This window comes from Rhinatrema bivittatum, chromosome 8 (genome assembly GCF_901001135.1).
Source record: "Rhinatrema bivittatum chromosome 8, aRhiBiv1.1, whole genome shotgun sequence".
NCBI classification, from domain to species: Eukaryota; Metazoa; Chordata; class Amphibia; order Gymnophiona; family Rhinatrematidae; genus Rhinatrema; species Rhinatrema bivittatum.
This window is the reverse complement of record NC_042622.1, coordinates 180584171-180597014: the sequence shown is the minus strand read 5'-3', so window position 1 is coordinate 180597014 and position 12844 is coordinate 180584171. Positions and strand designations below refer to the sequence as shown.

Sequence of the window (12844 nt, the reverse complement as noted above, 5' to 3'; positions counted from 1 at the left end):
GATCATTTTCCAAGGTTATGTGGTTGTAGCAGTGGCACTGAGGAAAGAGGGAATCCTGGTGCACCTGTACTTGGATGACTGGTTGATCCGGGCAAGGTCATTGGGAGAGAGTCTCCGGGTGACCAGCAGGATGACGTTCCTGCTTCAGGAGCTTAGTTGAGTCATAAATATGGACAAAAGCATCCTCAAGCCCTCCCAGTCCTTGGAATATCTGGGAGTCCGGTTCAACACCAAGCAGGGCAAGGTCTTCTTTCCACCCTCGCAGATGAAGAAGTTGATATCCCAAGTGCATCTGTTGACGAACACGATACGCCCCATAGTGTGGAGCTATCTTCAGGTCCTCTGTTTGATGGCGTCAACCCTGGAGGTTGAAGTCATCAAACCGAGAACACATATGCAGCCACTTCAGCGCTTCCTGCTGTCACGTTGGAACCTGCTGTCTCAAGAAGATTGGATTCGCTTCCACCTACCAATGGAAGTATGTTATTGGCTCCAGTGGTGGCTGCAGGAAGCTCACCTGCGCAAGGGTGTAAGCCTATCCCTGCCGAACTGGCTGGTCCTCATAACAGACGCAAGCCTCTGGGGATGGGTTGCTCACTGTCAGAAACTGACGGCCCAGGGGAATTGGACAAAGGAAGAAGCGCTCTGGAACCTAAACTGCCTGGTTGGTCAGATTGGCGTGTCTACAGTTCAGCCACATATTCCAGGGTCAGGCTGTCAGTATGATGTCAGACAATGCAACAACGGTAGCCTACATCAATTGCTATGGGGGAGCCAAGAGCCAGCAAGTGTCACTGGAAATAGATCTCCTTATGGAATGGGCGGAATTACATCTACAGATGATCTCTGCTTCCTACATCGTGGGAAAAGACAACATCAGAGCAGACTTTTTAAGCAGGGAGAGTCTGGATCCAGGAGAATGTGTGTTGTCGGCCAAAGCTTTTCAGCTGGAGGTAGATCGCTGGGGGCTCCCATCAATCGACCTGCTGGCTGCATCTTACAATGCGAAGGTTCCCCAAATTTTCAGTCACAGAAAAGATTAGTGGTCCCTGGGAATTGACACCCTAGTTCAGACCTGGCCAGAAAAGGGATTATATACACACTTCCTCTGTGGCTCCTTCTGGGCAGGGTCATCCGCAGGTTTGAGCACCACAGGGAACTAGTTCTACTAATAGCACCGGATTAGCCCAGGGGCCTGTGGTATGCAGATTTGTGGAGACCCCCCTATGACTCCCACTGCACAGAGACCTGCTCCAGCAAGGTCCGGTCTTTCGCGAGGATCCAGCTGGATTCTGTCTTACGGTTTGGCCCTTGAAAGGGCTCGCCTAATGAAGTGTGGATATTTGGTGCAGTAATTACCCCTTGCTCCGCATGTGAAAGTTATCTTCGTCCTTAGTGTATGTATGGGTCTGGAGAGTATTTGAGGCCTGGTGCAAGGAGCATGATGTTGCCCCTCGGATGGCCAAAATCTTATTGGTTCTGGAATTTTTACACAATGGCTTGAATAAAGGGTTGGCCCTTACCTCCTTGAAGGTCCAGGTAGTGGCTCTCCTGTTTCAGGGGCAAGGTGAATGGAACCTGCCTGTCCATGCATCTGGACATGACCTGTTTTCTGAAAAGGGTAAAACACCTCCGGCCACCCCTACGGTGGCCGGTTACCTTGTAGCACTGGCACGATCTTTCCTTGTGTTTATTTACCCTGAAAACGGTGTTCCTGGTGGCGATATACTTGCCTCTTTGTATCTCTGAAGTACAGGCATTGTGTTGGGAAACATTCCTCCAAATCACTCCAGGAGCATTACAACTTTGTTCTGTTCCATCCTTCTTGCTCAAGATAGTCTTGGAGTTTCATTTGAATCAGTCCATTTTGTTGCCATCCCTAGACAGGCTGAAGGATACGGAAGAATACTGCCTCCTCTGCCATTTAAACATCAGTACACGTTTGGTGCAGTATCTGGAAGTTTCAGAGCCAGTGCGCAAGACGAGACTGCCTGTTGTTTGTTCATTGTGGAAGGAGACAGGCGAACCAGCTTCGCAGGCAACCATAGCTGCCTATGTAAAGACAGGAAAGCCATTACCTTTTCAGTTTAAAGCTCATTCCACTAGGGCTCAGGCAGTATCCTGGGCAGAAGCTTAGACTGCTGTCTCCCGTCGTCATCTGCCGAGCGGCAACGTGCTCCTCCTTGCACACCTTCTCCAGGTTCTAGCGCCTGGACGTTCAGGCCCGAGAGGACGCAGCCTTTGCGAGGGCGGTGCTAATTGGACTGTGGGCAGCCTCTTGCCCCAATCGGGAGTAGCTTTTGTACATCCAGTTGGTCCTGAGTCCATCTGACTAAACACTAGGAAATGGAGAAATTACTTATTTGATACTTTCGTTTTCCTTAGTGTAGACAGATGGACTCAGCATCTTGCCCGCGGCTGCCCAAGAACGGTGCCAAGGAATCGTCCTCTAGGAGGTTTACGGGTAAGCTGTCGCTCAACCCCTAGATCAGGGCATCTATAATCTTGCCTGGATTCAGCATTCGTTTGAGTAGAGTTACGGTTATCTGTTTTTAATCAAGTCTTTTCAATACTATGTCCACAATGGCCTTTGAGGAGAATACTGAAGGGCTGAGGTCACTGCAGGGGGTGTATCTAAGGTTACATCAGCTTTGAAACCTGACTCCATCTCCATCTGCTAGCAGGGGAGTACATAACCCATTGGTCCTGAGTCCATTTGTCTACTGTAAGGAAAACAAAATTATCAGATAAGTAATTTCTGCATTTGTAGCAATTAACTACATTCTTATGTTTAATGTGCACCACAGATGGGGGAGACAAATACAGTGCCTTCCGGGAGTTAGAGCCAACACCTGAGGCGAAGTCCTTTGGTAAGCGTTAGTCATGTTGATAAAATGACGACCACCACCATTAATTCCAGATGCATTGTTTTCCCTGGTGTTTGTGTATGTGTCTGCTTAGAGCTGTAATAATTACTGTATATGGCATGTGCCATGTTTTCCAACTGGAATTGCTAAACCTGACATAAGGGCATACAGCATGGATCACGACATAAACTAAGTGGATGGTTTCTGAAGAAGTGAGAGACAACCTGAGCGATTTATAAGGTTCTCTTCCCAGGGCCTGCAGTGAGGCCATATTGACCAGCTTGACCAAGGCTGGCATTGGATGTGTAGGGGGCTCAGAGAGCAGCTGGAAGATGAGAAGCTATGAACAGGTAGAATTAAATGGTTTTTGGCAAGCTGAGGTTTTTTTTTTTTTTTTTAATAGCTGTTCCCTTAGTGCAATGGCAAAGTGTGATCATATCCCAAAGGTATCGCAGCTGTGCTCGGCTTGTGTGTGTGTGGTGTATGGCTCATTGTACGCAGAGTTGTTGAGAAACTGATGTAACTAGGCAGGTTGTTGCTTTCTGTGTACATACGGTGCTTTGCACAATTACTTGGAGTCGTCTGTCACTGACATCTGAAATCCTTTTGTCAGCTTACACTTCTAATGGAGAAGCTTGCAATCTGTCAGTAAGTGACAGCTTTACTGTGCACTTTTTGTGTGTTGGTTTTGCATTGGGGATGTTTTTTGGCTTGAAAAGTTTTGAGCTATCGAATTTTCCTAAAATGAGCATTGATTTCACAAATGTATTTCTACTACAATGTAATGATGGCCCAGGCAGGATAAGCATAAGATCTTCAAAAGTCTGAACACCCTATGTGCAAATTAGCACACATAGGATATAAACTGCTTATAATGATGACTCTCTAGAAAGATTTGTGGAATCTGCTTACTTTCTGAATAATTAATTTGTAAATTCTGAAGTAAAAATCCTTTTTTTTAAATGAATATCTCTTCACATTACTGTCTCTGTGGTACTAAAGACTGTGTCCATTTTTTAATACTTTAAAAATGGACAATACTAGTGATTTCTCTTTTTAAATTTTTTTGTGTTCTGGCTGCTCTCTAATCTACTCTGATGGTCAAATAAGCACATACTGTACAAGTATTGTCCTCCCATGTGTTCTTTTATAATACAATATTGCTACTAGCAAATAATCATTTCTAGAGAGTTGCCAGGTAAAATATGAAGGTCCTTGTCTCTCTGTTCAAATTGTTTTCATTTTATTCTTGTGCTTTAAGATTTTGCTTGCTTAGCCGCTGCTGTTGTCATGACCCTTCATTCACAACTACCAGAGGATTTTTTTGTACTTTATTTTTACATCCCTGCCTCAGTCCAGTCGTTGCTGCGACAGTCCTCAGGCCATAGGCCTTGCAGCAGGAGTCCTTCCAGGGAACGTGGCCCTCTGAGGTGTGCGGGAGCCTGCCGATGCTTTTCTTCTCGGCAGGTGTGCTCTAGCGGCACAGGGTCCCATTGTCTGTGAGAGTTGCCGACCCTGGGACTGCTGGAGTGCTCCTGGAGAGGAGAAATGTCTCTGGCTGGTGTCGGTAGGACTTCCTTTTCTGTTAAGAATTGTGTGCCTTCTGAGCACCAATAGGGGACTGGCTGTGAGTGATAGCACAGGGTCAGCTTTAGTGGCCTAAGTTTTTGAAAATGTAAATAAGCAAAACCAATTGGAAGCTGATTTTTTAGATGGGCTAACTCCTTGAAGCAACAGGCTTTATCTGTTGCTTCAAGGAGCTTTCCAATCCTCTCATCTTAACTTCAGTCACAAGCATTCTGAGTCTCTCTTTCATGGATACTTAAGTCAGATAATCAAAACCAAATAGCTCCCCCTTCACTCCCAACATCTAGCTGAAAAGCTGTTAGATTTGAAGATATGCAATATGATTGCTAAGAAAATGGAACAGTACAATAATTTAAACTGGAACACATTTATTAGAGAGGATAAGAGCCATATATTGGTTGTTGATGAGCAAGTTAGAATGTGTAGTAGTGCATTAGGACTGGACATATCAAGCAACCCTGCACTTTGGGGTGAATGACCTCCAGAGCTCCTGGGACTGATCCGGTAGTAGCAAGTGTTCTGTGGAAGACTTGGGTTTAATTCCTGGATCCACTTTCCTGGCTGGCTGGGTCTAGGGATGCTGCAGAGGCGGTATTCACGGCCTCTGCAGGAAGGAAGGGAGGGCCCATCATAACTCGATGATGACATCTACTGACTGGACCTAGCTGGGTTCTGGAGGGAGCCGAAGTCTGTGGCACCTGGTGGAGTACTGTTGCTGCAGTAGGTCAGATACCTTAGATAGCTGTGAATGAAGGCTTAAGGCACCGCAGCCCAGTAGAGACTTATTCAGCTGGAAGCCTGAAGAAGCGGGAGGATATTTACAATTTACTATATGTGCCTTCATGTAAACCGTTGTGACGGTATAGAAAAGATTTTAAATAAATAAATATTGCCAGGCTAATTAAATAAAACTAGTAGATTTATGGTTTGAGGGCTTTTGTGATCGATTAAAATGTTAATAGAATAAACACACTTTTTGCAACTTCTGATGCAGACAGTCTTAGTAGGACATCTTTTAAAAACTGTTTCCATTTGATATTGCATGAAGTAATGCTAGCTTTTGGTTTGTGTTTGTGGGTGTGTGGTAGAGGTAGGCAGTGTTACTTGCATCTTAAAATCTTCTTTATTTGTGTGTGTTTTAATGTGCAGGAGACGGTTTTGCAGACTTCAAATCAGCAGGGTGTGATGATGGTTTTACCGACTTTAAAACCGCTGACAGTATTTCACCATTAGAAGCATCAGCAAAAGATACTTTTCCAGCACCCTTCCCCTCGCTACCTGTACAAACAAAGCAATCCCCACAGCCGAAAACGTCTCTGCATCTTGAGGACCTAGATCTGTTTTCCTCTGGTAGCTCCACTACAGACAACAAACCACTTTCCTTTCCAGCTGCCTTCGGTCTGACCAAACCTACCTCCTTCCCTGCAACTGCGCCCCTGTCCTCTGCTGCTGCCATGGCACCTGCTAAAACTTCCAGCGATGAATTTGGAGAGTTTGGCCTCTTTGGAGAGTCTGCCAATGGAGTGTCGGCAGGGGGGCAGGATGACTTTGCCGATTTTATGGCCTTCCATAACAGCGGTGGCTCCGTGGAGCGAAAGGCAGGCGACCGGCCCGTGGCTTGTAAACCAGAGCCAAGCAGTGGCACGAAAAGCAGGCAGCTGTCTGCAGCCGCCACACCTGATAAGTATGATATCTTTAAACAGCTTTCCTCGGAGCTGGACTCCTCCTCCACAGGGTTTGAGGATCTGAAAGACCCCGCCCCTTCTAGCACAAAGAGCGACTTTGACTTCGCCGACTTCCAGCCCAACCGGTTTTCAGCGGCGGGCGGCAACTCGGAGAAATCCCTGGTGGACAAAGTGGCAGCTTTCAAACAGGGCAAAGAGGATTCTGCGTCGGTCAAGTCTCTGGACCTTCCTTCCATTGGCGGGAGCAGCGGCGGGAAGGAGGACTCGGAGGATGCCCTCTCTGTTCAGTTTGACATGAAGCTGGCCGACGTGGGAGGGGATCTCAAGCACGTTCTGTCGGACAGCTCTCTGGATTTGCCCACGGTTAGTGGTCAGCATCCCCCAGCTGCAGGTGAGGAATTGGTTAGATTGCTCTGGTGATTTGAAGGGGGATAGAGATGGAAAATAACCAACAAGCAGAAAAATAATTTGTGTGTACTAGCCTGTAGTATTATATATATATATATTTATATTCACTGGCCTTTCAGTTCTGCTAGGTACCTCGGGCTATGAAGCACATCTTTCTTGCCAATCCCTAGCCAGAAAATAGCGTGATTGTGGATTCTGTTCAATCATGTGTGTGGATTTGGCACTCTTTGTAACCCTGTGCTGTGTCTTCTTACTTAATACACACAATGCGACTTCTTTAATGAACACGTGAAGTTCCCCCGGCCCCCCTCAGATATTGCAAAGAGTTAAGCAGCAATTCCGTGTTGACGCCTGTGCAGAACCCAAGCGGTATTAATAAGCTTACTCTTGCCATTTAATTAATCGGAAGCAGCTACCTGACGAAGGAATTGCTACCTATGCTCCGCCAACCTTATAGCTATTACGAGCGTGCGTACGGCCAAGCTGGTGTGCTTGAGCACGCCGCTGCGTTTCCAGTATTAAAAATCCGTGATAGTGCTGCTAACTTGAACCAGTGCAGGATTGCAGTGTGCTTTTTTTTTTTTTTTTAGTAAATCTGCCTCAGACACCTGTGCAGCCACCTCTGGGGGGGGGGGTGAGGTGGCCTTGTCGCACAAATCTAGGGTCCACGGGGCATGAAATCTAGGAAGGCGCCTTGCTGTTGCTACCCGATTACAGTATTGCGAACGGACGTAGCCGAGAGAGAGAGAGAGAGACGGAGCTCACGCGCAGGGTCACGCAGTCCGTGGCAGAGCCAGGATTCAAGCACCACATCCGCTGCATTCTCCTAATCTTTAATCCCGTGCTGGACTGCACCTGTTCCCGAGAGTAATGCCTTGTGTGTGTGATGAGCCTGCAGATGTTAGGAAGGTAACCAGAGGAACCCGTGGTAATCTTTCCTACCCTTTTCTAAAGTTTTCTTTTGGAAAATGACTTGGCAGTAGGGAATATATTGTGTTTCTCTCTCTCTCTCGTTTTTGAGTTTTGTATACAAAACTAATTCCCAAGTGTCCTGTTTTTCTACTATATGTGTAGAAATAAGATTATGTAAGTAAATCTGTTCTGTGGCCTTTAATTCCATAGTAGGAGACATTATCTCTGCATTTTGAGTGTTAGGAGAGGGATGATGACAATAGTGTTTTTTGAACGGTGGACTGTCATTGTAAGACTGACTAGTATAAAATAAAAATGTTCTGTTTGGAAACCTGAGCCAACAAAATACCTAAATGGTAGCTTTATAAGAGAGAGAATGATGTTTAAATGTCTGTTTTGGTGTGAGGTGATGAGAAGTAACTTCAGCTTGTCTGGCTGGAAAGCTATCCCTCTTCAGTTGGGGTTATAATGTTATGGGGTGTTACATAGCTGACCAAGCTGAAGTGCCTCCTACACCTCAGAGAGCTTCATCTTTAAAAAAAAAAAACCAAAAAAACATACGCAGGAGCCTACAATCTGATCCTATCCGGGCTTGTGCTATCAAGACAAGCTCACTGTCCTCAGAGCAACCATAAAGTGTGTTTTCTAAGCACAGACCCAAATATCTCTCCCGTCTTTCTTTTCCCTTGCCTTACTGGTCTCAGACAGTGCCATGCATTGTAAGCGGAATACAGTTTTGATCAAGTTCCATGACAATCTGTGTATTGGGGAAGATGAAAAAAGATTAGGTTTTTTTTTTTTTTTGGGGGGGGGGTGGAGAGGGTGGGGTGGGTTTTTGGGAGCTCCAACTGCTTTTTTTTTTTTTTTTTTTTTTCACCTTAACAGAATCGTATTGGAGGGCTGTCTACATTTATCAGAGGATTGGAGGGTTCCTATGGGTGGCTGGAGGTGGGGAGTCAGACTAACATTTTGTAATGCTCGCTTTGCTTCCAAAGTGAGCCAGCACTAGTGAGTGCACTGTAAAATATTTTCTCTCTCTAAATAAGGGAGAGCTCCCGCTGGGATGTTGCTCACACCATGAGTAGTAGCTGCTAGATTTTGCTGAAAACATGCTTTAAATGTTTGTGCTATAACAGTATTGGCACAGTTTCTAACCTGTGTGAGGCTATACATTTAAAGTCTGCAGTATTAACCCTGATTTAAAAAGCAAACATTCTGATAAAAGTAGTAGCTAACTATTCATGTATGCTTTCATGATACCAAACTCTTTATTTTGACAAAGAAATGTTGATCGCTGTCCCGCTTTCCTGGGGATAATTTGACTATTTCTACTCCTCTGTGTTCTCAATAACCTGCTGTGCTCACCTGCTTCTTATGTGTGTATCTTATTTTTACAGCTTTGAACTTATAATGTTCAGGCTGCTTCTGTTAGATTTGATTCATATATGCGTCAACAGAACTTTTTCCACTTTCTTTGGTAAATTTTGTCAGAAAGGGACAGTATTCCTTTTTGGTGGTTAGCATGATGGACTTGTTAATCACCCAATGATTTTTTTTTTTTTTGTGGTGAATGGGGAGATCATAAGCTGGTACAGAAACCAAAGCTTGACCTTGGAAAATGATTAGAAACCCCCTTCCTAAACCATCTAGCTCTCATCAAGGAGCCATTGGGAGGTGCAGTCAGTCCAAGCCCAGTTTTCCTTCTCCCATTCCTGTGCATCTGCTTTTGCTGAAGACTCTGGGATAAGTTCCTGCTGCTGCATTTTGGACCGCCAGCAGGTGGCGCAGTAAGAGCCGGCACTTCGCTTTGCTTGCGCAGGTCCCAGAAGCTGGGAGCCTGCCTCTTTGGGTCTGATGGAACATCATGACATTAAATCTTGTTTTCTTTACACTAATATTATGAGTGTGTTGAGCTTTAATGCAAATATAACTAATGTTATCGCATTTATTTCCAGAGCAGTACAACATTTTGTGCTTGCCGGTTTGGACCCTTGTGGCAGTATTCATGGCTTATAACTTCTGAGGAAGAATGTAGTGGAAATACGTCAGATCAAGGGACGACCCCTTTGTATGGTACCACTTTTGGCCAAACAGTCGTCCATGCTGTAGCTGAAGGGGATACTGTCTCTTTAAACTCTGCTTTATTTTGCTTTGTATGGGAGCTGGGACTAATAACGCTGTCTGGTTTCTCGCTGCCTTACACGCTGTAAACCCTTGAGCACTTGGCATGTGATCAGCTTTAAGTAACTGTGCTATATAGTTGGGTTTTGTTTTGGTGTTTTGTTTTTTTTAACCAAAGTTCTCCAGCCTCTCCTGCCACCGAGAGGCCCGTTCAAATCTATCTACAGCCACAGAATCTGCCCAGTATGATGAAGTTTGAGTGGCACCCTAACCAGTTTGGATTATATTGTGAAAGTTACGTGGCATATACTTTGTGAATTGCTAATATAAATAAAATAGACTTTTCTCACGAGGGCTCATCTGATCACAAATGTCCTCAAAGTGTTAAGCGCAACTGCTCTGCTGACTGACCTGTAAAGTCATTTATTTGGCAGTATTGAAAAATCTCTGTATTTTAAACCAACATATTTAATTTTCTCTGCTTCTTTGTCTGACATGTCCTCCTCTGAACGACCATTTCCTGTGTGAAATGTGCCTCCTCCAATCTGCTCTGATAACTTTTCTGCAAAGATTGACCTGCATGTGTCCTCTTTACAAGCTCTGATGTATCACTTTTATCTTTTTGTGATCTGTAAGTCCTGCTGTCTTTAATAAATATTACCTTGGCATATTTTGAAAGCTTAAGGGTGTGTTCAATTTCTTTGTGATCCACACATCTCCTCTGTCTACCTTAGCGGGCTATAGTGTTTAAAGCGATAGTATCCCTCTCTGAGCTTGGTGCATGAGAATTTTCTTCCAGTGATACAGAGGTGACTATGTTGACTGGTTATGTGGCAGAATAATTACTTTTTTTTTTTTCTTCTTTGGTTTTAATGTTTGTGTTTTCCATTCTTTGCACAGTATGGAATTTTGAATTCAACTAGACTTACGTCAAATGTAAAACAAAAAGGTGCAACTGAGCTGGCCTGGACTTTTGGAGGTCTTGGGTTTTTTTTTTGTTAAATATTTCTTTATTTAAAGACACACAATAAATGTCAATCTCTAATGGAGCCTTCAAGTGGTACATAACATACAGCCTGCAGTATAAAACAACAATATATTCAGAAGGGCATAAAAATGTTAAGCCCGGCTATAAACAGGATTGTCTCATCGGCTCAGTGTGCTGTGGCGATCAAAAAAGAAAACAGAATGTTAGGAATTATTAGGAAGGGAATGGCAAAACGATGGATGTCATAATGCCTCTGTATGGGTCCATGGTGAGACCACATCTTGAATACTGTGTGCAGTTCTGGTCACCACATCTCAAAAAGGATATAGCTGCACTGGAGAAAGTGCAAAGAAGGGCGACCAAAATGAACGGCTGTCCTATGAGGAAAGGCTAAAGAAGTTAGGGCTGTTAAGTTTTGAGAAGAGATGACTGAGGGGGGTATGATAGTCTACAAAATCATGAAAGGACTTGAACAGGTTAATATAAATGGTGATTTACTCTCAGATAATAGAAGGACTAGGGGGCACTCCATGAAGTTAGCAAGTACCTCATTTAAAACAAATCAAACAAAATTCTTTTTCACTCAGCGCATAGTTAAGCTCTGGAATTCATTGCCAGAGGATGTGGTTACAGGAGTTAGTGTAACTGGGTTTAAAAAAGATTTGGATAAGTTCTAGAGGAAAAAATCCATAAACTGCTATTAATTAATAAGCATAATAGCTTGAGATTTATTTAATGTTTGGGTACTTACTAGGTGCTTATGACTTGGAAACAGAATACTGGGCTTGATTGGACCCTTGGTCTGGCCCAGTATGGCATATCTTCTGTTCCATTGCCAGTAAACCCTCCAAATCGTCTCGTAACCCTTCAAATTATTTTTAAGCACATATGACACTTTTTCCATTACAGCCATGTCAACTATTACAGTTCACCAGTGAGTTAGTTGTGGCATGGACTTCCCAATAATAAGCCATAGTGATGAGTGCAGCATGTCACAAATGTACAAGGAGGAGCTTGAGTGATTTTTTCCAAAATCTTGATCACCCCACTGACCTACTTAACATAAAAGAGCAGTGAATTGTAGACCGGAATTAACAATGGCCCATTCGTCAATTTGCACTCATCCACAAAAATCACGCACAAGCAACAGTCCCACTACATACGTAAATATGAACCTGAAATCCCGCAACTCTGCTAATGTAGCGGACTCACTAAATCTAGGAAAATGAAAGGCATATCAATATATTCTGTGTAATAAATGAAATGTCATTTCCCTTACTTTATACCTAGGAATTTTAAGGTTAGCATTATTATTTATATTCTGCTTTTTAACACTTCAAAGTGGATTACGTTGAGGCACTATAGGTATTACTCCATATGTCTCTCCGATCATCCTCGTCCAGTGTTAATGATAAATCTGCGTTCCATATTTCTATAAGGGATGTACCACCATCAAATACCTTGGTTCCCTCTTGTAATCATGTATAAAGATGTGACATCAGCTTGGATTGAAATTTAGAAATTATTCCACCCCAGCAAGTCCTCTAGGTACAAGCATATCTCTACGCAATTGGAGGAAAACATAGTGTGTGTGATCAGTTACCAAATTCTGCCTTAAATTCACCAAATATTCTAAATCGACCCCTTTGCCAAATTTGATCCAAGAAACATAATCCTTTTTCATACTATTCCGCACTAAGGTTGCTATTAAGGACTTTAAAAAAGCATTAAAAACTTGGCTTTTTAAGATAGCATTTCAAGAATAATGTACCTGGTCGGAGCAATATAAGAAGCAGCTAAGGTAGTAGTGATGGCTCAAATTTTTAATTAAGAAGGATGATTTATATCCTGTCTAAATGGTTGGACATAGAATGCTTGATTGCATTTTTAAAAGTGTATATCTGTTACTTTTAATGTTGTTAGTGATCTGATTGTGTGTTTTTGATGTAAGCTACATCAATCTGCAGCGTGTGCAGCTAAGAAATTTTAAATAAATAAAATATCAATCGCCCATATCCACTGACATAGTAGCCATAGGCTATGATGGGTTTGCCTTCAAAGAAAAATTAGAGAAGAATACCTCTAAATTAAAACCCAGTAACTTTATTTGTTAAACGCTAGTTCCTGTTCATACCCCAGATCAGTCCAGACTAGTGGATTTTGCATCCCTACCAGCAGATTGAGGTAGAGAACTAAAAACTTTGAGGCACTGCTACATAACAGAGAGTGCCGCCTGCAGTCCCTCAGTATTTCTCGGTCTCCACAGATGGTAGAGG

At 43.5% G+C, this 12844-nt stretch overlaps 1 protein-coding gene across 1 annotated transcript in view; it reads left to right on the top strand.

The window, feature by feature from the left end:
- SYNRG (synergin gamma) overlaps positions 1-12844 on the top strand; it is a 136907-nt gene that overhangs the window by 65022 nt on the left and 59041 nt on the right. Inside the window, 2 exon segments of the mRNA XM_029611812.1 lie at positions 2808-2870; positions 5604-6530. Coding sequence (XP_029467672.1) covers positions 2808-2870; positions 5604-6530 — 990 coding nt within the window.